This window comes from Sceloporus occidentalis, unplaced genomic scaffold (genome assembly GCF_023333645.1).
Source record: "Sceloporus occidentalis isolate IW3139 unplaced genomic scaffold, rSceOcc1.0.p SCAF_43, whole genome shotgun sequence".
NCBI lineage: Eukaryota > Metazoa > Chordata > Lepidosauria > Squamata > Phrynosomatidae > Sceloporus > Sceloporus occidentalis.
In genome coordinates, this window is record NW_028317023.1 from 4,935,088 (window position 1) to 4,961,905 (window position 26,818).

A 26,818-nucleotide genomic window follows, 5' to 3' on the forward strand; every position below is an offset into this window, starting at 1 on the left:
GCTTTTTAGATATCCTGATAATGGCTAATACATTAAGGGATTTATTCGTTACACAGTTGAGCTGTGGCGAGTTGACAAATATCCTTCACTGAATAAACCTCCAGGTCATCGTTTTGAACAGACAGGGTAAATAAATAAGAGAAGTGAGCCATAAAAGTAATAAGTGTACCTTTATTTAAACATAGGTACTACACAGGTGCAGCAGATGCAAGGCAAGCATTCTCGTTGCAAGAGTCAAATTAGTAACAATCAGGTTTCCAAAATATGTATCGCATTTCCAGATGGCAGTAGGGTTTAGTGCAAACAATGAAATAAACCAAGTCAATCAGTGTCTTACGTCTGCTTGTGCACAAGTGAACTCAAGTGCCCTGTCTAACCTGCCAAAAATAGAGAAGCGAATCAATCTTTAAAATGGAACAAATTCTGTTCTAACATTTCTACAAAAACCAGAGAAGGTGATTATCTGTTTCCTCTACAGACAATCTCTTCTCGCGCCTTGATGTCTTTGCTATTAAAACAGAAATGAACGGCGAGTGTTTTGATGAAGCCTTTCATGTGTATGAAAACTACTTTAATCAAATAATGAAATGCTTTCAATGACAGTAAACTAAATCCAGCAGTTGGGGAGGAAATAAAGCGTACAGAGTGAGAATCATGGTATTTTAATACATGACATTTACTTTTTACAGTTATTACCCGTTCTTGGAGAGTTGAGTAACAGTGCAACTTTCTGCTTTGTTTTTGCATCTAAACACAAACATTTATGTACAGAAATCGAAAAAAGTCAACTCAACATTGTTTAACTTCAAAAAAAATGCTTGGATGGAGGAATTGCAAAATGGGAAGCTTTATGTAAAGTCTAAAATAAAGGGCCATACAGCAGGAGTGCGACTGGCGTATAGGTGGCAGGGCTCGGTCATTAGGCATGGGTACTAATTTGTAAGGCTAAGGGTTAACAACGCCAAGTGATTATAGCCATCTAAGTTCTGTCCCCATCCTTTTTTTCTCCTATTAGAAATTGTAATGAAAAATCGAGAATGATGCAAGTGTACCAAACATTTTATTTATATTTGTAGCTAAACAGCTAATTGAAACCATTCCCTCCAGTTTCTGAAGTCTATGGAAGCATAGTGCACTTTAAAACTATATACATAAAAAAAAAACACCTTTATTTTTTTTTTTACAACATAGTTCACATTTTTAATGAAACAACCGACATCCAAACATTAATGCAAACATAACTAATTAATGCATGATAATTTAATAACATCTAAAGAAAAAAAAAACAACAAACTTTTTATCCAAGGGGCATTTGCTTCTGCTCTTGAAAGTTTATTTAAAATTCAAATTCATTCTTGTCATTTGGTTCGTGGTATCCCAATATTCACCTTGACATGCGAAAAATATTTGCAAACTATATGAATCCGCTCCTAACTTCCCGACTACATACATTGTTGTATACTATATTTAGCTTTATCTCTCAAAAGAAAAGTAAATCACTTCCTTAAAAACAGCAGGAAATGAGTAAAGAAAGATGCCTGTTTACTTCCTGGTGACCTGCAATTTATTTTTTTCTTGAAGCCATTTATGCGGGATTGATGTAAGATTGCCATGAACACGTTAAACAGGCTGTAGAGATAGTTATGTCACCAAAATATCACATTGGCCTAATGGCACCATAAATCAATATGGTAATCCTGGTGAGAATGAGTTAAAAGGCACAGGGCCCAAAATATTTATCCTCCAAACCACAAAACCGACAAGACGTCCACTCTTTAAAAACCTTCATCAAAGGCTACGTCAAGCCGAAAGTTTGGATTATTGCTTTTTTAAATAAATATGTGGAAGTACATTTTTAGTAACATAAAAGTTGCTGCATTCACCATTAGTAATGGGACAATGTATAAGGAGGGTGCTTGCAAAACCACAAAATGCGTTTAATTACCTACTGATCATGTGTCCTTCTAAAATGAACTGCATATTTGGCCAAGGGTGCTTTTTTTTCTCATTGCCAACAAAACCCCTTTTTAATAAAACATATAAGAATGAAGAAGTCTCTTTAGTACAAAGAACTGTACAGCACAGTAGAAACAACTACAATGTTGCGCAATGTATGCACGCAACCTCATAAACAAGGACTCAAGTCTTAATGGAAGCACTATGTGCGGTCTGTGCAATAATGAATATTATGTCATAGCACCAATGTTAGTTATAACATAACTAATGTGCATGAAGTGCTACTTAGATCATGGGTTCCCTTTAAGTAGCGCAGTAGATACAATTAACTGCTAGGTTTACTGCTAGGTTGGGCACATATTCTAAATCAACTGGCAGAACATACGTTCTTTTAAGCAGTTGTCATAACGAACAATGGTCTTTACTCAATTTTGTGTGTATAATAAAGGAAGTAAAAGGTTTGCTATAACTGCCTATAATCCCTCACATTTCTTGCGCTAAATGGGTCTCTAGCAATCTATAATTTATAACAAGATTTCCTTTGTAGGCTTAGCTGATAACGTCTTCATCCTGATTTCATACTTTTATTGTTACAGAAATAGTTATGATAACAGCTTGCATCAAGATACGCTAGTGGTAGTTATAGTCTGTCGGATCTTAAGATGTAGAAAGTGCAAAGAGTCACAACCATAGATTTAGGGAACAATACAATTAAAGGAAGGAAAGCTTTCGTATTTCTATTATGGACTTTTTAAGAAGACGTCTGGTGTAACCTAGTAAAACAGAAAAAATAAAAATAATCACATTCTTTAGGTTCAGTGCATCCAGCAGCCTCATATATGCTGCAAATCCCAAATTGTCTTAAAAAAAATTAAAATAAACATACCAGCTCATCAAAATATTCATTTTTTTCAAGCCACTCCTACTTTGTCTAACTTAAGTATTTTAAAACCTCTACATACATTTAGTACTTATCTGAGAATTATCTACAGAGTATAAGTTAAGGTTTTGCAATGCCCACATGCAGCAGGTGCTAAGCGTAGTATGCGCCATGCAGCGTGGAAGATTTTGATCGTTTTCGAAGGTTCAGGAATTGTTTGTCTTCCAAATTGTGTAGAATACCCATCTGAGAGGAGTAGTTAAGGAGATCTAAAAATGAACAGTGAACAAAGCTCATGAGTGAGTCCCATATAAGCCCACCATTCTTGCCATAAACGTTCTATCAAAGTTCCATAAGGGTAGATGTCAAGCTCATGGACAGGGTCCTCAACTCCTGTTGTCTCTGTTTAGGTCAATGTGTATTTGTTATATATATTTGTTAACCACCACATCTTTACATTGTACTGTGCTGCCAAATATGTCAGCACTAAATAAAGGATAAAAGTAATAATAAACTGTGACAAGGTAGTATACCATTTTCTGTTCATCTGCCTAAAGATTACTTATATACGTCAATATTGGTTTTATTAATACATTGCTTCCCAAAATAAAGAAAATAAGCTGAAAATGTTAGACACAAAAATGTGACTTTTGTATAGGGTTAAGTACACATTGGAATACTCGGATCAATCAGCTGTTATACCTGTAAAATCCTTTGATCTATAGCATGGGGGCTAATTTGTCATGTAGATGGGTATAGTGCAGCATGGGGTGGAGCTGGGTGACCATGGTTGTGGGGTTTGCCCTAGGGGGCAATAGATGCGGAAGGAAGCAGGGAACAGGCATGGAAAAATGCTGCTCCCATGGCAGGAGTGAAAAGTGACCTGGAGAAGCGGGAGTTCCCAGATATTCAGATGTGTGCATTATTTTGGCACACAGATCCTTAAGATTAAAAATAATTAAATAGAATAGCAAGAAATAACAATAAAGCTCTTGAATACTACTGACGCTACCTACATGTCTTCACGATAAAACCCAGGATGTTTCAAATTAAAACACACTTTCAACTAATTTTATCAATAAACATATTCTGGCCGTGAAAAGTAAGTCCTCGTGTTTCCAGAATACTTGTAAATAGAACAAAATGAAAATAATGACATCCAGATGTGGAGAAAGAAGACTATAGTAAATGATAAGAGAGAATGAGGAGGAAAAAACGAAGAGAGATAAACACTGTGCCCCCTGACACATCATATCATCTCTAGCCCTGACATTTGGTAATATATGAAGTCTTCCAACCGGGATCATTTGTTTTCACGACAAGACAGATTTCCAGTAATAAAGCAAATTACAGAGCAAGGAAATCCTTGGAAAGAAATATCTCTAAGAATTAAAAATAATGTTAAATTCATTGTTCTTTTTGAATGTGCTTTTTATTATGGTTCTAGTTATTTACACTGCATATACTTGAAGAAGTCGTTGATTTTTTAGCCAGTGCTAGTTTTAGAAAGTTGTTACACTGGAGCAGAAAATGTACAGGACATATTTGCATTCTGGTTAGATATCAGCCTTTAGGAATTTTGTACAGCTAAAAAGCATTAAAATAGTATTCTTGACAGGTTGGGTTGTTTCACTTGCTAAAGATAAGCATAAAAAGAAAAATGACCAAAATCAATTAGTAACTGACAATTTTGGAGTGTTTCTGTGGGAATGTTCGCCCATTTATCCAGTAGGGCATATGTGAAGTCAGGCACTGACCGACTGTTCCAGTTGATCCCAAAGGTGTTCAATGGGGTTCAGGTCAGGACTCTGTGGAGGCCAGTCAAGTTCTTCCACACAAAACCTATGCAACCATGTCTTTATTGGAATAAGGGTTGGGCTAGACCCCTTATAGTCAGTGAAGGAAAATCGTAATGCTTCAGCATACCAAGAGACATTTTGGACAATGCTATGCTTCCAACTTTGTGGGAACAGTCTGGTGAAGGCCCTTTTCTACTCCAGCACGATTGCGCAACAGCCTACAAAGCAAGGTGCATAAAGACATGGTGGATGAGTTTGGTGTGGATGAACTTCACTGACCCACACAGAGCCATGACCTCAACCCCATCAAACACCTTTGGGATGAACTGGAACGGAGATTTTGAGCCAGACCTTCTCACCCAACATCAGTGGCTGACCTCACAAATACTCTACTGGAGGAATGGGCAAAAATCTCCACATAAAACACTCGAAATTCTTTTGGAAACCCTTCCCAGAACACTGGAAGCTGCAAAGTGGGGGGACCAACTACATATTGTCATAAAAGTCCCCGCTGGTGTAATACTTTTGTCCATATAGTGTACCTAAATGTCTGTAAAATATTTTGACCTGTTCTTTAGCAAATATAGAGACTTTCCTCCTACTACCCCATGTGTTGCAAAGTGATTCTGTGAAAATAATTCTGCAGAGCCACACAAACTCTTCCACTTCCATGATCTCGGCTTAGCCTATTCAGCTACTTATTTAACAATATGTTATCTTGGTGAGGCTTAATGCCTAAAGAAAAATAAATAAAAATATTTTATTACAGAAGGCATAAAAACATCTGCAAGATTTGAAAAAAGAAAAAAAAGTTAATACCTATAGGCACTACTATTTTGATTTAAGTTTATCTCTAGTGACTGAGCCACTTTAACGTATGATCTGGCCGCAATCTCTAAGAACAGAAAACCAAAATATGTTGGTGTAAACAAATGGAGAAAAGGGAAAAGAAGCTATCCAGCTAGTTCCTAAAGGTCTGAAGATCAAAGCAATGTGAAATTTGTTGGTTGTTCTTAATCTGAATCTGGAGGAGAACTAGCATTAGGAGAGAATCTTGAAAACTAGCCCTGGCAGGAGCAGTTATCTTCCAATATATATATACATATAGTATAGGTAAAATGATTTATTTAAGATACACTGCTAGACACGTGTTAAATCACACCCTGGATAAAAACATTTGGCAGAGCTAGTAGTCGAAAATATCTAGGTCAGTTCCAGCTTGACAGATGCTGATAATCTTCAAGAACCTTTCTTTAGTAGGAGCAATGCTGATTTTATCTTTCTCTGCCTGTAGAGGCAGTTATATAAAATTGGCTTTAGGGAGAATTTACTTTTTACAATTTAATACATCATACTAGCATTTGGTAAAGGAATAATGCTAATGAAGACCTGTCATGTAGCCCACATTTCCAATAACGCTTAGCTACCGTTTCTTACTTACTTTAATTGCAAATAAAATTCTGTACAAAAAAAACATCTCCAAACTATTTCAAAGATTTCAATGCAAAGCTTATACCACCTTCATTAATGTCGGACGTTAAGCAGCAGGTAAGTTATTGGAAAGCGTTACAGTCTGTTTCACTATTTAAATCCCTGATCCCTGAAAAAAAAAACTGGGATTTCGACTTTTAATTCACAGAGAATATTTAGCAAATTACGAGCATACCTCGGAACTGTCTGGATTTCACCCAGAGAATCCGGGAGAAGCTCTGCTTTTCCGGTTCAACACATTAATTCTCTGGGTAGCAGGAGCCCACCCATTTCCCACTTATATGGACACCGTCGGCTTGATTGCTCACCGACATTAGCAGGAACGCCCATGATGTCACCGGCCCGCCCACTGACATCAGCAGGCAGTCTTGACCGCGTCCCGCAAGGGTAGGCTCCTGGTAGCCCACAAGTTCCCAGGCATATAAGAGTATAAGAATAGAGGAATTATTCTCCTAGTTGCTGATAAATATTAAATGTTAGTAGTACGGGTTTGTCCGTGGTCTTTGTTGAGCTGACTCGACAACAGGGTGTCCCATGCAATTTTATGTCTTCATAAAGGCGAAAATGGTATAGGCACATAGCTATGCTGAATCTAAAACAAGACCATGGACTGATTCAAGTTTGAGTTTTTACATTAGGAACAACGGGCAAACTGGATAGACCGAATGCTTCTTATCTGCTATCAAATTCTATGTTTCTGTGTGTGTGTGTGTTTTCCATGATCTTATCGCCAGATTCTTCCATGTAGCTCTATAAAAAGCTTCTGATGAAAAATAAATGAAATGGATTGACAGCAAAGCTAATAATCTTTACGCCACTAAAGCAAGAGCTATGTGCTAACAGCTTTAAGGATTAACAATATCTTGGAAAAATGCTTTATCTGTGTGAAGCCAGCATTGCTTCCAAGGCCAAATTTAACACTGGCAGAGGCTGATGATTGGGTGCAGGGAAGAAGAACGAGGGATACTAAATTACTTTTCTAAACATAAAAAAATGGTTTCAAGTAGTAGGAAATAAGGGAAAAGTTATCTACCTTCTCATTCTGTAACTGGATAATAAGTAGTTTTTCACACATAGTCTTTGTCTGGAGACATCGGTCTCAAAGGATGTAAAACATGTTTTTAGACATGACTCTGGCATTGCTAAAGTGTGGTTTTTATTTTGTTTTGTTTTTTGTTCTGTTTAGTCAAGCAAAGGTAACTTGTTTTGAAGACATTTCTACCAACATGTTGGTTTACCTGGTCACAGGGTCACAAGCATTTACTAACATGGATTTGCACTTAAGCAGGATTCATTGACTTTTCATTTATTAAAACGTCCTATAACTTAATAAGGAGAAATAATACAGACCCTGAGAGAATGAAGATGGTGGCTCCCATGGTAGAATAGGTGGATTTCTTATACACGCACATTATATATATACACATATATATATATACACACATGGCTTATTAAGTGGACAGAACTGTAAAATGTAGGGAAATTACAGATCTCTTTTAAAAGTACCATATTTAACATTTAATGTAAGCATAGTGAGAAGGCCTGAGTAGGGGATACAAAGCAGAACTAGATGCTCACTTAGCACTTCTGCGACCTAATCTTTGATCTGGCTTAACTCTCTGCATATCATGGATAGGGGCAGGGGCAGACATTTAGTCATTTCTGCTCGTGAAGAGTGGAAATAGAACAGGACTGAGCTTGCTCCTGGTGTTTAATCCTAAGTTTCCACATATAGAATGTGTTCCATAGTTGCAGTGACCTCTGGTAATACCTGGATAGTAGTGAGGAACACAGCTGTTAACACCCTTTTGCCTCCTTTACGTCTCCTAACTCTGCATCTGTAGGCTCAGGAAGACATCATCTGTTTCAGTAGTACTATGGACTTGAGGTTTCCCTTACCTTGTTTGTTAATGCTCAGAAACACAGTGTATTGTTAAAGATCCTGTTATGAAATTCTATTTTAAGTATCATTGTTGCTTGATTATAAGACAAGGTTTTTTCAGAAAAAAAATCATCTGAAAAAATGACCTTGCCTTTAAATCAAGGTCATCTCTTACCAGACCTCAGATTTGTAGAACCACTACGCAACCGACTAAACCCAGGGGCTTGTCACTCACCCTCATTCTCTCTCACGCTCCCTCTCAATGTCTCCCTACCTTCTCTGCCAACCCGAAGAAGCTGCGGAAAAGAGACGGGGAGACTGAAGCGGCCGGCGGAGGAGGTAGGAAGACATTGACAGTGAGCTTGAGAGAGACTGACAGTGAGCTACAAAAGCAAAAACAATGGTTTTATTGTTTTTCCAATAGGGTCGTCCTATATGCCGACATTTTCCTTTTTTCATTAAAAACAGGGTAATCAGGGTCATCCTATAATAGAGCAAATACTGTATATTTTTAATAGCGGAATAGTCTTTTTACCATCAATAACAACACAAGTCTGACATCATTACATAATAGTAAGTACTGGTGCAATATTTCTACTATCAGAGTTTACATTTACAAAAGGATACAATTCCATGTAGGAGGGAATGCAAACTGTTTCCTTGGAGAATTCTACAGGGCAATAAAGCATTTTCAGCTGTTCCTCGTAGAGTGTCAACGCCTCAGTCAGGTTTACACAGTTTCCCTGTGGGGAGAAAAGGAAAGGTGAATTATACGGTTATCGACAAGTATTATAAACGATGGCCTTGTGAAGCAAAACAGCAAGAACACATCCATCACTAAGCATTAAACTAATTCTCTTACGGCAATAACGAGTGGAATACAAGCAGAATTGACCTAGGCAACTCTAGATGGGAATGACACACATACTGTATATATGAGCAGCACCACGCCACTCATCTGGCATTTCAGACATAACCCAAGCCGTGTTTTCAGCTATGTACCATCTTTGGATCTAAATATCCACATCTCAGAAGTTGTCACAAAGCACATAAACACTGGCACTCAGGTGTGGTGATATAATGGAGAAAACAAAATAAAAGTGTCAACTTGTGCGTGCCTAGTAGCAATTACAGAAGCCATTAGCAGCAGATATCATTGAAGGCAAATTCAAAGCAAACACAGTATACACTTTGTACTATAAACCTCTTAAGATGTAGGCACTGTAGACTCTAGTATGTTATACCTCTGGTTATTTTCCTTGAAATCATAGTTTATATCCAAGGACAATTCCACTTAACACACACACACACACATATATATATATATACATATATCTATATATATATATAAAACAAGGCTATTATTATTATTATTATTTTATTTTTTTTACAGAAGAGGTTGTAATTCTACTTTCATACGATGCCGATGGTAGGCAGAATAACTGAGGAAATTTGCTATTAAGCCTCTTACGGGTCTTCAAACACAACCTAAATGACATGCTAGACATGAAAGTTTGAAAACAAAAAACATCCTGCCTGCTGTATCATTTCACGACCCTCCCTGCCTGGAGTAATTACAGTTACATTCTTTATGTTCTGTAATGGGAGTCCAGCCATGGGACGAATGCTGATTCATGCTTTGCTCTTAACTATTTGAGTGTCCAACAGATACGCAACACGACTGCTCACCGCTTTGTATAGGACTAATCTTGTGGTAACCTTGGTTAATATGTATAAATTTGAGCAAATATCATTTATTATTTAATCGTAGTAGTAACTGTTTGATATTACTGAAATATTGCTTTTTTTGGACTAAAAATCAACCAGGACCAGGTTTTGTCATGGCATATAAGTCAGTCTTGGAAAATATGAGGACCTTGAAGAATCCACCTATGCATCTGTTGCCTATGTGGGGGACATTCATTGGTCTTTTGTCTTGTAGAGATAAAACTTGGAAACGGTTCTCATTGTGTGTGACTGCTTTAGTTTCTTCGCTCTTGCTACACTTTCCCCCTAAGCCAAGTTTTACTGTTTTCGTCTTGTATTCTAAAGTTTCTGCTTTCGTGAGAGTGATCACCTTCAGAATAGGGTCATGAGACAATGAGGATTTATATATATATGTTGCAGCTCCTCAGCATTCATAAGGTCATTTTTAAGCTAGGCATATGGCTGGCATCACATGTTTATCCAGTTGGAAGTAATTTACAAATAATGCTGTTCCACATTATAAATTAACATGGCTACACAGAAGATAACCCGTTAAACCTGCTCAGACCACACATTATTTACCCTGTAGCTCTTTAATGTATAGTACACTTATTTAGCATTTGTCCTGGAATCTTACTCCTTGTGTTTGAGTCAAGAACATAAAATATGGTGACAAATGTATCATGTTGTTTTTTAATGCCAGACACCCCTGACATTAACAACCCTAAACATCTGGATGAATGAGCGCACACTTGAACGGATGGTGGATAGATGGACAGATAGAGAAAAGCAGACTGAAAGACATACAATGACTGTGAAGAGCTACATGGATAAGTGAAGCAAGCAAGTTAAGGCATCTGAAGGACCAAAGCCATTTGCGACAAAATAGAATGGGGGGGGGGCAAGATGCTCACCTAGTGGTTTCCCTATCTAGGCAGAAAAAAAATAATTGATGTGGCTGTTCATTAAAAATAATTTCCCCTAAGCACACCGCCATGACAATGATATAAAATGAAATGTAACCACCAAAATGCTATGTAAGCAAAGTAATGCTTAAATAAAGCCAGTATTTATATGGTGTAGCATTGTTACGGATAAGTATATACTTGCATTAAGCTCTGTAAAAACAATTATATTCAGTTTTTGTATTCTTCCTACTAGAACCTAAAAAAAAAAGATTAGTCGTTATTCCTGGAATATTCTGGTCAACATCTTGCCACTTTAAGTAGATGAACACAAATTTCACATATTACAAGACAAACAGGCAAAAGAGAACACAAGCCCTTCTAGGAGCATTACATCATTATACCTTTATGGTATATATGGGGGGGGTGATCATTGTTGGAACAGACCATTAACTTGCATTTAACCATAATAATTTCATTTGTAACTAAAGAACAAAGCACACTGATCAGCAGGACTGATATTAAAATGAGTCTCATGCATGCCGTTTGCGATCACATGGTTACATACACATTATTATTCTGGATTAAACCCGACACAATACAGTCTTCTAATTACAGCGCTGTTTTTTTGGCTGGAGTAATTATACATTCGGAAACTCTCCTTGCATTTGAAATTAAAGTATTTTCCGTGAATCACTTTTTGAGGGTGGCATTTCCGATTAACCATTTTTAAACTTTTGTCAAGAGACACAAGGTACTGAGGAAAAAAGGAAAGGGATTATGGAAGATTTGGTAGATTGTGTGCATTCTCTTTCTTGTCACAAACCATCCATCATAGCTCTGTACTTCATTATGGTTCCTTGAGCAAATTGCTATTAATAGTCCTGCCTTAGGGTCTAGAATTGTGTTATTTGTCCATCTGGCACTATAATGATTAGCATCATTGTAAGGCTACACACTTAGCGTGGTAAATTACACGGTTCTAGGCACATAGGGCTCAATTCAACCGACCTGACTAAAGCTAGTCAGCGTCGGAAAACCCAGAACGGACATTCTATACACAGCATGAACATACCAATTCAATGCCTCTATACTATAAGCAAATGACCATAAGCCGAAATTCACATAAGCAGTAAATGACTACCACATAATCACACCACAACATACATCATGAGAAAGGACTAAAAACCAATTTGCTCAAATGAAAAATACAATCTTTCCAAATAACCTATATAAACTCCTGCAGAACAGTTAGACAATGACCTGTGTATGTAATGCTCGTTGAGCTTCAACACAGGGCTAAGAAGCAGGAGATATTTAGAGAAGGGGGGGGAGACAGAGTATAAATAAACTTTAACAAATACCGCATCTTATTTTATCAGTGCATTTAGCTAAATAGGGATGAAATGTATGTGCAAACGGGTAGTGGTGCATTTGACGTGATGTGATGGTGCTGCGTAAGGTAGGTATTCCATCTAACCTTTACACCACCGGGTGGCTTTTGGGTCACTGGACTGCCTGCCCATGGACATTTGATGCCTGCCTGCTCCTCTCTTGACTCAAACTTATCCCTCAAGCGAGGACCTATTTATCCTGGGCATGACGTCAGCCTCTTTGCCAGATCATTGCAGTTCCTGGCTTTGTTTGTTAATTGCATATCTGATTTTCTAGCTTTGACCTACGGTGTGAACTTTGACCCCTGCTTTCTCCAGTCCTTTGATATTGGCATGTTTCCGACTATGGCTGCCGTCCTCCCCATTCCCCAGACCCTGTTGCTGTCTGCCAATTCCATTGACCCCATTGCTGTTAGCCTGTTCTGAGACTGCCTGCCTCTCCCAGGTGTGTCTTCAGATGATGCAACTAGACAGCCAACACCGGTCTGCCTGCAAAGGCCGTCCCTGCACAAGGACTCCAACCTGACCCGGTACCTGCGACCCTGACAGATGGGACTTGAGAGGTTTAAGCAGGCTTAAGTAATATGTAAGAAGTGCAGGAGTAGATATGGTACATCATTCATATCATGTGTCAGCATTGAATGGTTTTGATTCCTTTGTAAGGTTTATTTTTACTTGATTGGTTTAGTTGGTTCTGTCCACCTTTAGTTTAGTCAAGCCTAGTGGAGGCTAGATGAAAGATTAGGTGGTCTGACATATACTGGCAAAAACGTTTCCATTTTAGGCGTTCAAACAGTGCACCTCAATTAATTAAGGGAATGTTTGCCATAGTTTTTACGTAGCAGTTTCTAAAAGGTGAATGCTCATAAAAATATTCCTAGATCCACCCTTTGCTTGTGCCCTCAAACAAATATAGGGCCCCTGAAAATGTATCACTTGTACCAACGATGTTTCAGATAGGGCTACACAGGTATATTTGAGTTGACTAATTTGAGTGCACATTAGATATTCTAGGGGTTATTTAAATTAAACCCAAACGACTGGGATATTGAGGGTAGGTACGTAAGTAGCAGTAGATCCAGCCGCTCAAAAGGTAGAAATCAGCAGGAGTTCATTACTGGAGCAAAAATATACATTGAAAAGATAAGTTGCATTTTGAAGAAAAAAAAAACAACCACTCAACAACACAATCAAGAGAATTCACATCATAATGGAATCTGCCTCCAGTACTCTGGGTCACTTTACTGTAACATAAAATAAGGATCGAAGTCTCCAATGCTTAAACAGTTAAGTTTGTTACGGTCTACGATAAAATCTATTTTGAGTTGTTACACTACCAGAACACTTCATGTGCTATCCAGAAGTTAAAAAAAGAAAAAAGTTTTGTAATGCCCTGCACTTCCTAAAAACCACAAACAAAGCAAACGTAGCTATTTTCTGAAGCCAAAAATGTGCGTAGTTTGGATAGTATTTTATTTCTAGCCTGTTTGTTTTCCTCGTACGATTTGAGATAGCTCAACGGACGAAGGAAAAAAAAAAAAAAAAAAAAGGGAAAAAGTGTTGGCTTCCGGGCATCTGAACAACCACAAAACATGTAGGAAGAAGCCGGATGAGGCAGGAATGTTTATCCAGGTATATTTCTAAAATCCGCTAAAAAACAAAAAATAATTATTAAATGGGGGGTAGTGAATTCTTTTAAGAACCATAATTAGATAACATAGATCTTTTAGAAAACCATAGATAACATAGATCTTTTGCATTATATCTCAATTTGTACTGTAAGAGCTGAATATTAAGTTTGCTTCCAATTATATTCTCCTCGTGTCTAAATATTCTGAAAATTGACTTGTGTTGCAAATCTAAAGATAAGTTTAACTAGTATAAGATGCAGGAGGTGTTGAATATATAAGTCAAATAGCCTGTATTAAGACAGATGGCACCCGACCCAAGTATGAATAAGTGAAATAGTGGTTTTTAATGTTTTATAAAACAGTACCATTAAATCATCCATAAAAAAAAAAAACCTGCCATCCATTTTTTTAAAGAGCCCTGAGAGTAAATCAAATGAAATGTAATTGCACAACTCACTTTTAGAATCTTTAATTACTTTTACCAGAAGACTCGGTTAGAATGACAAAAGAAAAACAATGATTTTGATTTAAAATGCACATACACCGATTTCGATTGAATTAAGAGCTGAAGTCATAAATTCCCAGGAATGTCCAATTAATGTCTTTATGGTCTATCTAGGGTTCCTGTGGTTCCTCAGCTTCAGTTCTAGGTCTACAGCAGCATCAAACCTTCTTACACCCCTAAATTATCTGGAGCATTAGACCATTAATACAGGACCATATTTGAATATATCATTGCATAAATATGAGACTTTGAGGTTTTTGTCTAAGTTTCTTTATTTGGAATGACCTATTAATGAATGTATGGGATAACAAAGTATTCAGCTCTACTAAGTCACAAAGGAGTTTGAGTGTTGTCAGAGTTTATGAATCCATGATAAATACCCTAAGAGGTATATTATGCCATTGCCAATAGACCATTCAAGTATATGGGGAAAAAAACAGAGGAGAGACAAAAGAGAGAGGGCAAATTTTGTTTAATATAAGCAGTGAAAAAGAAATAAGAAGCTTGAAAATTCCCCCCTCTCTTCTTTATTGCCTTGAGGTGATCGACTTATTTAGGAACGGCTTAACCCCAATGCTGTGAGAGCCAAAAACCCAGGCTGTGCTAGAAGGAAGAAGTTTTATAAGGAAATTTAAAAAGTAGTATAACATTGTGAGGCAGTGAACTTCGCTTCCTTCTGTTCTGTAATGAATTACAAAGAATAAGAAAAATCTGCACAGCTGCATAATGAACTGATTAGACCACAAGAAGAACGGGAACACCAACAGACCTAAACATGTTTTACTCTTTATGCAAAAGCTTTAGTTACATTGCTCCATAACATGAGAACAGACATCCTGTCTACACTTCACATGAATATTCCACTTGATAATGGCTATTAGGGACATCGGAATCATCCTTTATTTCACTTGGGTAAAACGAGCACGTAGATTTATTTTCTTTTTATTAAAAGGTAGCTTATTAAAAGTAGCTTTTTGAATACAACGATATGCCTGGAATCGGGAAAAAAATTACTCGATTTGTAGCCTTTCCAAATTCCATAAAATGGAACACTAGTCTATGCTCAGTTATGCTTCAGTAAAATTATAGATACATAGATTACTGTTCAACACAAACATACCTATATAGTTCTTATGTTTGTTGCCTCTAGGAGAGCACAAAAACAGGGCGTATAAAGGACCACCAATACACCAGGTGATGGAGTCCAACAACAGATTGGATTACAACATACATTCCAAATAAATTACCCCTCTAATTAATTTAGGAACATCCAGTTGGGTGCATAACTACTTGGTTTCTAAATCTTACACAGCTCTCTAAACTTAATAATGAATATAAAATATTCAAACAAAATCTGTTGGACGTTTACAGAATTATGGCAAAGAAGAGGAATGAATTGATTGAAATTTGGAAGGCATGTACCATGCATCATCAGTCTTAAACCCTATGTAAATTTACCGATGAATAAGACGGTATTTCCTCAGCTCCTGTTGAGTAAAATGGGATTCTACCGTGCGTGCGCGAGAAGACACCAGTAGATTCTGTTGCGGAAGAAGTTAAATGGGAAAGAAGAACTCAATATAGATGGTTCTAAAATGCACATGGCAATATTGCAAAAGAAATTATAAAGGATTTTTTTTTTTTACCCAATAACTGATTCGGCACGCTTGCCTCATACAGCTTAGCTATTACATGGGAAGGATCTCCAGAGACTGAATTATTTCCTGCTAGCAGAATGTGATAAATTTTGTTAAGATTCATTGCTGTAATCTATAATACTATTTACCAACTCCCTCAAACGACTGCAGCCATCATTTTAAAATATTGAAGAAAATGTCAGCATTTATCTTTGCTGACAATACTGTTGCTATTTACTACAAGCATAAAATAATATTATACATATTGACTAAACGGGATGGTGCAGCTGGTGTTTTATGTATAATGAAAATAAGGCATAACAGAAGTTGCCGTGATTCATTCGCATGTCAACTGCGTCAATAAATAACTTTTATAACATTTCTTGTGTTTATGTGGACTAAGTAAACATAGGGCTGCAAGTATTTTGAACACAGACCTAAGAATACAGTTTTATAGGATGATAATAACAAGTCAGAAATCTATCCATTATAACATTTCGGTATGTCCTTGGCTTATTATAGAAAGAACATTCTTATTTTTTGTGTCTAAACACTGAAAGCAGATCGTAAGACTTCATGTTGCGGAGTTCCTTTTTCTTCCTATTCTTCAGGACTAAGGGTGGGTATAAAACGGTATGTATATTTTTATTTATAATTATTGCTTTACATTCTCAGTATACAGTAATAAAAGGGTCGGTACAGTAAATGCATATAATATGTACAGCAATCATACAATTTGATTGGGATATCATAGGCAAGAACACATTAGGAAAGGAAGTATCTTCCCCTATAGCGCTTACCATCTCTTACCAGTTCCAACAAAATATATATTTTTTTAAAAGTCCAAAAACATAAAAAATTAAAGTTTATTTTTATGAGCATGTGCTAAAAATTAGTGGTGTATCTTCCCAAAAATCTTGGCATGAAAAAAGTTTAAATACTAGCATTTCAAATAACCATGGGGTGTCTAGTTTAAAAATATGTATGGTTTGATGGGGCAGATTGACTTGGCCAGGTTCAAAGACGTCCCAAAAAGGGCAAACAACCCAACAAACCAATGCATGGTGGGTATCACTGTACTCAGGAGATGTTGCTGAACACATATTGTGGCATTGTTTGATGTATACCAGGAGCTGTGAATTTGTACCTTACATACAGTGTGTGTGTGTGTGTGTGTGTGTGTGTATAGGGGGACACAAAAACATAACCACAACAAAGACTGGTGGTGGAATTAATGCGTGGAAAATACCAGCATTAGATAAAAAAAAAAAATATTGGGTATTTCTAAACTAACGACAAATAGATTCTATTTAGCAAGTTTTTTTTCATTAGCTTTTGTAATCGAGCAAAAAAAGATTTTTCAAATAAAAGTGAGAAAATTGCTTTTTTTACATTTTTCACTATATATATATTTTTTTTTAATAGGAAATGAGATATGATAAAAAAAAATAGTATCTAAAGAAAGCCCTTCTTGCTCTGAAAGAGAAAAAACAATTTATATGTGGGTACACTAAATGGGAGAAATTAAAATTAAAGCTAAACACAAGCACCGCAAAGGTGTTAAAACAGCCTTGGTCACGAAGAGGAAAAAACAGCCTGGTCCTTAAAGTTTATTAAAAATACAATGCAAATCAGCACTGCACAACGTACAATGGAACAAAAACCTCTACTACACTTGTGCTTTTTTTTCCAACGTGCAATATATGGTGACATATATACCATCAGGTTCCAATATGCACAAAGTAGAGTGGCACACATGACCAAGAGTAGCTGAGGAAAAGATGATGGATTCAAGTGCAAAAGTCCAATTGAATAACCCAAAATGTATCAGTTTGGATTTTTATTAAACTTGCTTTTTTCCTTCAATAAAGATTGGGGTTGGGGGTATAATCGTAACATTTAATACCCCACCAATGTAAGCAAAGCGCTGACTAACTCTGCTGTGGCTATAATACCTCCACATTCAGACGGCAACGGATAGCATTGAGTACGGTTGCTTTAATTCAGGCATTTCTCATGGGCACAGACTAAATGTCCTTCTAGTAAGGACCGAGCAGTGTCACGCTACGGCAGATACTCAAAATAGCACTTTTGGATTTTTTGCTTTAGCAGTGGCTGCGGTAAGAACAATGGCCAACACAGGATTTTCCTTGCCAAGTCTGACATCACTTGGTTTGAAATAATATAATAAAGCGCTGCGGGCTTCGATAATGCATTGTATGCACTGACAGCGTTTGTAAAATCCAGAGAGAAATTACACCAAATTTGACAGTGCTAACCTGAAAAGAATGTTTGAGGACCTTTTCGTATATGTTATGCAACAAATTGCTGACCACAAGAGTAGATAAGGTCTCCTGCTCGAAATATTCCTGCCTCTTAGAAACATACAATTACACATAGGAACCATTCAACCCATCTACCCTGTGCATTTGGCCCGCTGTAAAATCTTATATTTTACGGTCTTATAATCAGAATACCCATATGCCTCATATCATGCATGTTTAAGTTCCCTTAGGTACTAATGTATTAGCGTTGGTGAATCGGCTACTTGGAATAACACTGGAGTCTGTGCCCCGAGTTTTTACCAACCTACTTTTTGTCTTTAAGAACATATATTTACCTCTACATCCCACACTGAGCATATGGAGGACAAACAATGCATTGCACTCATGCATTTTAACCTGAGAGCATCATAAACATACAACATTACAACAGCCACAACAGCCTGGAACAGGGTTCGAATCCAGCAATTATTTTGCACCAAACACCTCCAGAAGAATATTAATCCAACCACGGACTGGATTCTGTAACTTGGTAACAGAATACGAGCTTTTCTGTACGATATAATAATACGCCTGAAGAACAGACCTAGAAAGTCTTGCTGGCAGCCTGTTATATACCAGTAAAGGCATCATCTTTACCAAATTTATGGATGTTTTTTTCCCAATAGAACCCCCAAGTATACTTAATATTGGAGTCTTGGACTGGTTCAAGAAATTAACGCAGCATAGTACTGGAATTAAATCCTCTCAGTACTGGAATTAAATCCCTACAAGGAATGGCAGGACTCCTTTCGCTCATTTCCATTATTTGTGCCAATTGTTACTTTTTATTTACACAATATGAATTTGAAGACTACTCATAGTCAATATATCCCTGACAGATTATCCTATGTTAACCATTTAACTCCCTGTAAGAATGTGCATTCACAGCATCAAATATATCCACAACCGCTTCTCTTATTTGCCTGCTCTTTATTTCCAGAAATCAAAACAAGTTCTCAACTGATCTGTTAACTACTCTGACACTATCAATAAAAGCATGTATACATTTAAAATGTTTTAATTATGTGGAAACACGTATTCAAACACATTGCGAAATGCATTAGGAATGTCGGGCTTAAGAAGACCATTATCATCAAAGCAAAGTTTATGGTATTTATTTGATGGTAGTCCTCTTAAGTACCCATGTTGCCCATATTAAAAATAGTTATACTGAAGATCTTCAAGATGGTTTTTATTTATTTAATGTATTACCAGTGTAGAGACTGCACAGTATTACAAATAGATGTTCTATAACACTTAGGGCACATACAATGTGTTAAGGGAAAAAAAAACTCTTGATGCAACGGAAAATAAGTGCCAATGTTAGGAGAGGTAAAATTAACTTATCACACGGAATATGGGAAACTGGAAGATTCATAAAAATGCTTTGAGTACTCAAAAATGCTTGGGCATTACAACTGTGCTGGACAACCACACAGAGGATGGCAGGATTGTCTGTCTGGCTTCTAAACTTTAAATATATTTTCACATCCCTGAATCAAATAAGGTCGTCAATAAACAGCTTATAAAATATGATAGGAGATGATATGTAAGGATTTTAAACATGCTGTACATACAAACAATGCCAACCCCGAGGTGTTTCTTATTCTATGAAACCCAATGTTGGATGGGATTTCTCTGCTCATACTGTGGTCCCGCAGTGATTCCTCATCTTCTTTGTTTAACAATGGTAAATAATGTTTTGATTCTACTGAGGAAAACAATGCAGATGCAACACATTCCAGCCCGGAATACCCTTGATTCCACTATTCCTTTCTGATTAGGGATTTGATGAAGAAAATGCCAAGTAAATGTCAGCTCAAACCACAGAATGCACATGAACAATCTGTCTTGTGAACAGAGAGCGTAAGCAAGCAGGAATCCTTTGTCTAGACGTAAGCAATAAGCACAGGAACTGTCACGGTAGCAAATTTATATGTATGTTAAATCTAATACATTGTAAGCTAGCAAGAGCTAGTATCTCGTAACGTGCATGTAATATTAATTTTCTGTTTCCCCTATTGTAACATATCTGACATATCATTAAGCTGCATATTCTGCTAGCCGTGCAGACAAGGCAATATAAATGATCAACAAGCATTGCTTTCGCCATGTACCATGCATTATTACCGGGCTGATTTCATTTATTGGTGTGACCCATTTCCTTATACATTTAAATGACTACAAACACCAATCTAGTTGTTGGTACAAATGATTATATAAAAAGAAAGAGCTATATAAATCAATCGCAATATAATTTAATAAATACCAGGATCAATATCAGTATATTACACTTAACATATTATTTAACCTATTATTACATCTAACACTTATTCAATACACACTCACTGTCCATATGTTTTTGGGGTTTTTTAACACTAAACTGACAATAAAACCTAAGAAATAACACAAAAAATATCCATATATAGGGAAGGTCCACGGAAAAGTCGGTTCAAAGAGATCATATATTGGCCTAATCAGTCTAGTTATTTCTCACAATACATTCTACAATTAAATGTGCTTATATCGCCCCCTAGTGGGAATAAAAGCAACAACACCGTGTCTTTATGATATACAGCAGAATTTAAATCATGCATAAAAAGTGCTAAACATAGTAAATTAACATTCCTTCAAGACAGGTTGGAAAGACATGATTATTAAATGTTTTCATCTCAGTTATTGTATATATATATATATATATATATATATATATATATATATGTATTATCGATAATCTATAAATATTTAATCTATTTTGTTTTCTAAGTAGTTTGGAAAAAAAAAACAGAGCACATCAAACTGATATAAATGTCAGGCACAAAAAAAAATAAAAAAAAATTGAAGGACTAATACAGACCATAAATGACACTGATGTATAGAAACTCCTATGTTTTTCAGAAGGGAAATACCAGTGGTGCACATGACTTTTGCAATGTGGTCTTTAAGAAGACATATAGAGTATAAAGTATAGGGCTTCCCGGGGGGGGGGGGGGGGCAGGTTTCTGACTAAAACGTCAGGATTTGTAGAAAATGTTATTTAAAAGAGGCAAGGTGGGGGTGTTGGTCCTTGGGACCCCGCACGCTAACAAAGCTGGGCCCAGACACAGATATATAGGCAGCACTAAAATGGATGTTAATAAACCAAAAGATACCTCTTTCTGCTGCCAAATGTCACGAGTACGCTTCTGCTGCAAAACCTCAATTCCTACAAACAGCACAAAGCTGCTTTTCCCTTTATTATTATTATTATTGCTCTATGTATAAAGTAAGCTGCAGAACGATAATGTGAATTGATGCTGACCTTTAAAATAAATAAATTCAAAATGAAAACTTGAGTTTGGTTATACAGGTATTAGCTAGCGACCTACAATTTTCTTTTGTTTTTTGCAGCTCATCAGAAGGCTTAGTATTCTGCCACTAATAAACAACATGGCATTCTCTCACATCCCAAAAAACATGCAAAACAAAAGCGATGCTTTATATTCTACAAATAGCAGCAAAACACAGGAACCTATGAATAGTTTATCTGCATTTGAAAATGTTGTGATGTATTTCACCACTCTTTTCTTTGTATAATGTGTTAGTTTGAAATACATTTCTAAGGGTAAAAATGGACCGGAGAAGCAAAACCTACACACACATACACACACACATTGATGAAAAGATGATCAATCCCATATGTTACATCTCAATGGTTCTGAAAGCTTTTATCACATAACTAGAAGAGAAGTCAAGAAAGAAGGGTTGGCAGGAGATGGTGACTAGCTCTAGTGTTGCTCTGATTTGTAGAATCTGCGGTTATTATTTAATGATTTATATAGCTCCACCATATTCCACAGCACTGTACAACAGGACATGGCAAGTGGTGCATCACAAAACAATTTGACTTGCTCAAAAGAGCTTACAATCTAGACTTTTCACTTGATGTAATCATTTCTGTGTCCCCTGTGTACACTTCCTTAGCAGTTTCTTTTGGGTGTGGAAACAGTCAAGCAGTATTTTCAGTATGCCGTGTTATTCGGCCATACGTTACTTGCCCCTTGAAATGTGCCTGAATCCACACAGGAGGCAGGTTAGTTTTGTGTTCTCAGTATGAGCGGAAAGATGATTTTTAAGGACACCAGAACTGTTCCTTTAACTGCATTGCCTTAAAATATACCTAGACATAGCATTTTACACAATTCAAGAAATAGATCAGGAAAGGTTTTAGCATTATCCCGACACTTGAACCCCAGTTTGACAGATTCAGAGACTGGCTGCTATAACTTCTTAGCTTCTTGGCTAGCAGCTTGTTCAGACCACACATCTGGAACCTATTATTTAATTGTCCTTACAATTAACAGACTATTCCTGACACCCGCTCCTAGGTGCTCCGTTGTTAGTGTCTGAACCTCTCAAACAGCTCTGTTCCTGGGTTTTCCTGTCTCCCCTGGTGCCGATCTCTGACTTTGCCCTCTAAAGCTCCTGACCCCCTGTACAACTTTGCAGACCTCCAGGTGCTAACTATGGCTTTTCATCTTGACAGATAATGCTTTGCCCACCTGGTGCCGAACCCTGGCCTGTCTGACTTATAACCTGTATCAAGTTACCACCTTCAGCCGACCTCCCGAGTCCTGGATGATTATATCTGAGAAGCATCTACTTCTTACTCTAGAATTACTCTACTGTATCCCTGTGTCTTCTGATCTAAGTCCTGAGTGCTGGTCATCTACCATGTCTTCATTTACAAAGGCTGATGTTATCACTTTGTGTTAAAGTGCAAGGTGGTGGTCATTCCTTACCAATTCTTGCCTATCCTTAAATACTTTTGACAGTTTTATGGACTAAATTCCAATAGGAATGTTTCACTCAGCAGTGTAATTCAGCATATTCAGCAAATCGAACACCATGTTTAATTCAGCAGCTTACAACTTTGTAAGCCTATAAAGCTGTGGAATGTACACAAATTGGGCTTTAGCACCATTTGACAATATCATCTGTGACATCTACGTTACAAATCAGGTATCTTTTACATCACTTTCCAAAATGTAAGATTTTACCTGAGTGAAGTACTTTCCATCCTGCTTCAAGACTCTTATGGAAAGATCCAAAATCAATCGCAAAAAATCCCATGTTGAATCTGTGCAAATAATGCAAGAAAAGGACAATAAGCAAAAATAATCTCCAAAATATCTAGTGTATTTGCCTAGCCAAATAATCATTATTTGTAAAGTTAAAATAAACACAGGTACTATTAAATGTGCACTTTAACACAGGGCTCGACAAATCCCAGGCGCCAGGTCACCATGGCGACTCAGAATTTTGTCCTGGCGCCTAGGTGTTTGTCAGCCTGTGATCGCGGGGGGCGCTGCTGCTGCTGCTGTCTGCCCAGGAGTCTGGGCAGACAGCAAAGCCACTCAGAGCCCGCCCCCAAGCCTGAGATCAATTCTGTAGGCTGAAAACGCGGTTGCAGAAAAACCAGCAATCGCGTTTTCAGCTGCCACAGGCAGCTTCAAGAAAGGGGATTGAGCGTTGATTGGGTCCCCACACAAGTGTGGGGACCTGACACCACATCCCCCTGCTGCCTGATCGCTCCATGAGAGCGAAAGTGCAGCGTTAACCCCTTCAATGCCACGATTGCGGCATTTTAGGGGTTAATTCCCGTTTTGTACGGGGCTCTGCTGCTGGTGGTCTGCCTGGAAGCAAAAACGAGCCCCCACAAGCCCTGTGATGACTCCTGTAGGCATGGAAGCCTACAGCAGTCATCAAAGAGCAGTCACCAGCAATTGCGTCCCAGCTGCCAGAGACAGCTTCAGGGACAGGGGGAGAGGGTTCTTTGGTCTCCACATGAGTGTGGAGGCCAGCCCCAACACCCCTCCCGCTGCCCGATCGCTGGGGACTAAATATTAGTCAATGCTGTGCTCCAATGGAACATCAGCATTGAAAGCGTTACAAAAAAAATAAAAAAAATAAAGAAAAAAACAAAAACCAGCATTGACCTGAAAGTCCAGGGTGCTTCCAGGTCAAATGCTGTGAGTTTAGTAAGTGGGCTGAGGATGATCAGATCACTCCTAACCAACTGTTAGTTTAAAAAAAAATCCTGGCTCCTAACTTTTTTAGCTGGCACCTAGATTCACAACAAATTTGTCAAGCCCTGCTTTAACGCATACATCCCCCTACATCCGCAGGATCCCCCTACATCCGCAGGATCCCCCTACACATTTGCCCCTTTCCCACCCCCAGATTTGTTGCGTTTTTGTTTAATTTTAAAGAATGTGTATTAAATAGTTTAATATACTATATTTGGTTAGGCTGTCAGGGACATCAAACTGCCCTAGTAATAAATGAATTTATATTACCAGATATCTACAAGACTAATCAACTATTCATACTGATCTGCTTAAAATATATAGTGTGCTAATGAACGGATTTTTATTTTTTTCTTTTCCCTGCCAATCCCTGGTGACACTGATGAGAGACTCCTCCTCCGTATCTGAGAAAGGGCAGGACTCAAAATGTTTAAAGGCCCCTCCCCCCCTAGGACCCTCAGTGAATATCAAAGACCACACAGGAAAACAGAACTGCTGCAAAAAGTAAGGGAGGGAACCAAACGTGTCACCAGGGATTGGCAGGGAAAAGAAGCTCTCGGTAAGTAGAACTTAATGTTTCCCTGCCATCCCAGGTGACACTGATGAGAGATATAACAAAGAAGAAGGGTGGGAAACAAAAAAACCTCAGGGGGAAAGAACAGCCCCAAGAACCGTACGCATCCTCCTGCGCCATCTGATCGAGTCTATAATGTCTTACAAAAGTACTCAGAGTTCCCCACGTAGCTGTCTTGCAGATGTGTTCAGGCGAGACGAGACATCGTTCAGCCCATGAAGTGGAAACTGCGCGGGTAGAGTGGGCACGAATCCCGGGAGGGGGAACCCCGCCAGCTGCTGTGTAAGCCAAGCTGATAGTTGACACAATCCATTTTGCCATCGTATGCTTAGAAATGCTAAGACCTCTACTGGGACCAGAAGAGGCTATAAACAAAGCTGCGTAAGTTCCAGATAAATTGAAAGACATCTTTTTAAGTCCAAAGTATGCAGCGCATCTTCTTCCGCCGATTGAGGGGATGAGAAGAACGTAGGCAACACAATTTCTTGGTCCCTGTGAAAAGCCGTCTGTACTTTGGGTGAGAATTTTGAGGGCATAGCAAGGATGACCTTACCCGGAAAAAACACGCAGGAACGTTTCCTTCATCGAAAGGGCCTGGAGTTCACTAATACGCCTCGCAGAGGTAATGGCCACCAGGAAGGCCGTCTTCAGAGACAACAGGTGTAAGGAAACTGATTGAAGAGGCTCAAAAGGTGGTAACATGAGCCTGCGAAGGACCAAGTTCAGGTCCCAGGGCACCATCTTGGAGACAGGGCGATGACGAATACGCACCATAGCCTTGGAAAAACGCCTCATGACTGGAACAGAAATCAAATCGAAGCCAAGTAAAGCACTGATGGCAGCAATCTGGACCTTGATGGTAGAAGGCTGAAGTCCCTGGTCAAACCCCATTTGTAAAAATTCCAGAATGGCAGCCGGAGAACTGTCTGAAGGAAGAATTTTCCTGGATCCACACCAGCTACAAAACTTCTTCCACACTTTAATGTATCTGAGGGATGTGACCTTCTTATGACTGCGAAGAAGAGTTTCCGTAACTGACTCAGAGAAGCCTCGAGACCTCAGAATTCTCCGTTCAACCTCCAAGCCGTCAGCTGAAATACCGCAGGATTTGGATGAAGGAACCGACCCTGGTGAAGCAGGTCTTTCCAGGCCGGGAGCCGTAGGGCTGGTGCGTGGCTGAGTGAGACTAAGCCCGCGTACCAGACACGTTTGGGCCAGTCTGGGGCTACCAGTATAACAGACGCCCGGTCGGACTTGATCTTCTGCAGAACCTTGGACATTAGAGGAAACGGAGGGAAAACATAGGCGAGGCTGAAACTCCAAGTCTGGGCAAAAGCATCCACCGCCAGTGGCTGGTCCCGAGGATTGAGAGAAAAGAACGCTGGCCCCTGGAGGCCATAAGATCTATTTCGGGCATTCCCCACTGTTGGACAATCATGTGGAAGGCTGCAGGATGCAAAGCCCATTCGTTGCTTTGAACGGAAGTCCTGCTCAGAAAGTTGGCTTGGGAATTCAAAGCCCCCTGTAGGTGAACCGCGGACAAAGTCATTCGACGTGATTCTGCCCAAAAGGAAATCCTGAGAGCTAGGCGCAGCAGGCGAGGACTTCTCGTACCTCCCAGCTTGTTGATGTAGGCGACTACCGCCCGATTGTCGGAACGAAGCAGGATGTTCTTGCCGAAGAGCTGCTTTTCCCAGTGATGAAGGGCATTCTCCACCGCCAGCAGCTCCAGGCAGTTTGAGGGTAGGAGCTGAGTGGCAGGCGACCAGAGACCTTGAACAAAGCTGTCCCGATAAGTGGCTCCCCAGCCTGTTCTGCTTGCGTCCGTGGTAAGGAGCTCCTTGGATGACCAGGCCCATCGTCTGCCTGAGGCCAGAGTGTTTCATAGGAGCCACCAGGAGAGGGATGCTTTGACATGCGGAGGAAGATGAACCAGTCTGTCCAGGGCGAATGGGTTCTCCTCCAGCAGATGAAGAATATGGTTCTGAAGGACCCTCATGTGAGCCAGGGCCCAGGGAACTGCATACCTTGCTGAAGTCATCTTGCCGAGAAGAGACATACATAG

The 26,818-nt window shown here is 38.6% G+C and overlaps 1 protein-coding gene across 1 annotated transcript in view; it reads right to left on the bottom strand.

Moving 5' to 3' along the window:
• Positions 1-3,042: 3,042 nt before the first annotated feature.
• Positions 3,043-26,818, bottom strand: part of LOC149289748 (spermine synthase-like) — a 46,946-nt gene continuing 23,170 nt past the window's right edge. The window contains exons 9-11 of the mRNA XM_089490263.1: positions 23,151-23,230; positions 8,636-8,751; positions 3,043-3,082 (exon numbers count right to left, since the gene is read on the bottom strand). Of these exons, the coding sequence (XP_089346389.1) occupies positions 3,043-3,082; positions 8,636-8,751; positions 23,151-23,230 (236 nt within the window). The remainder of the gene's footprint in view (positions 3,083-8,635; positions 8,752-23,150; positions 23,231-26,818) is intronic.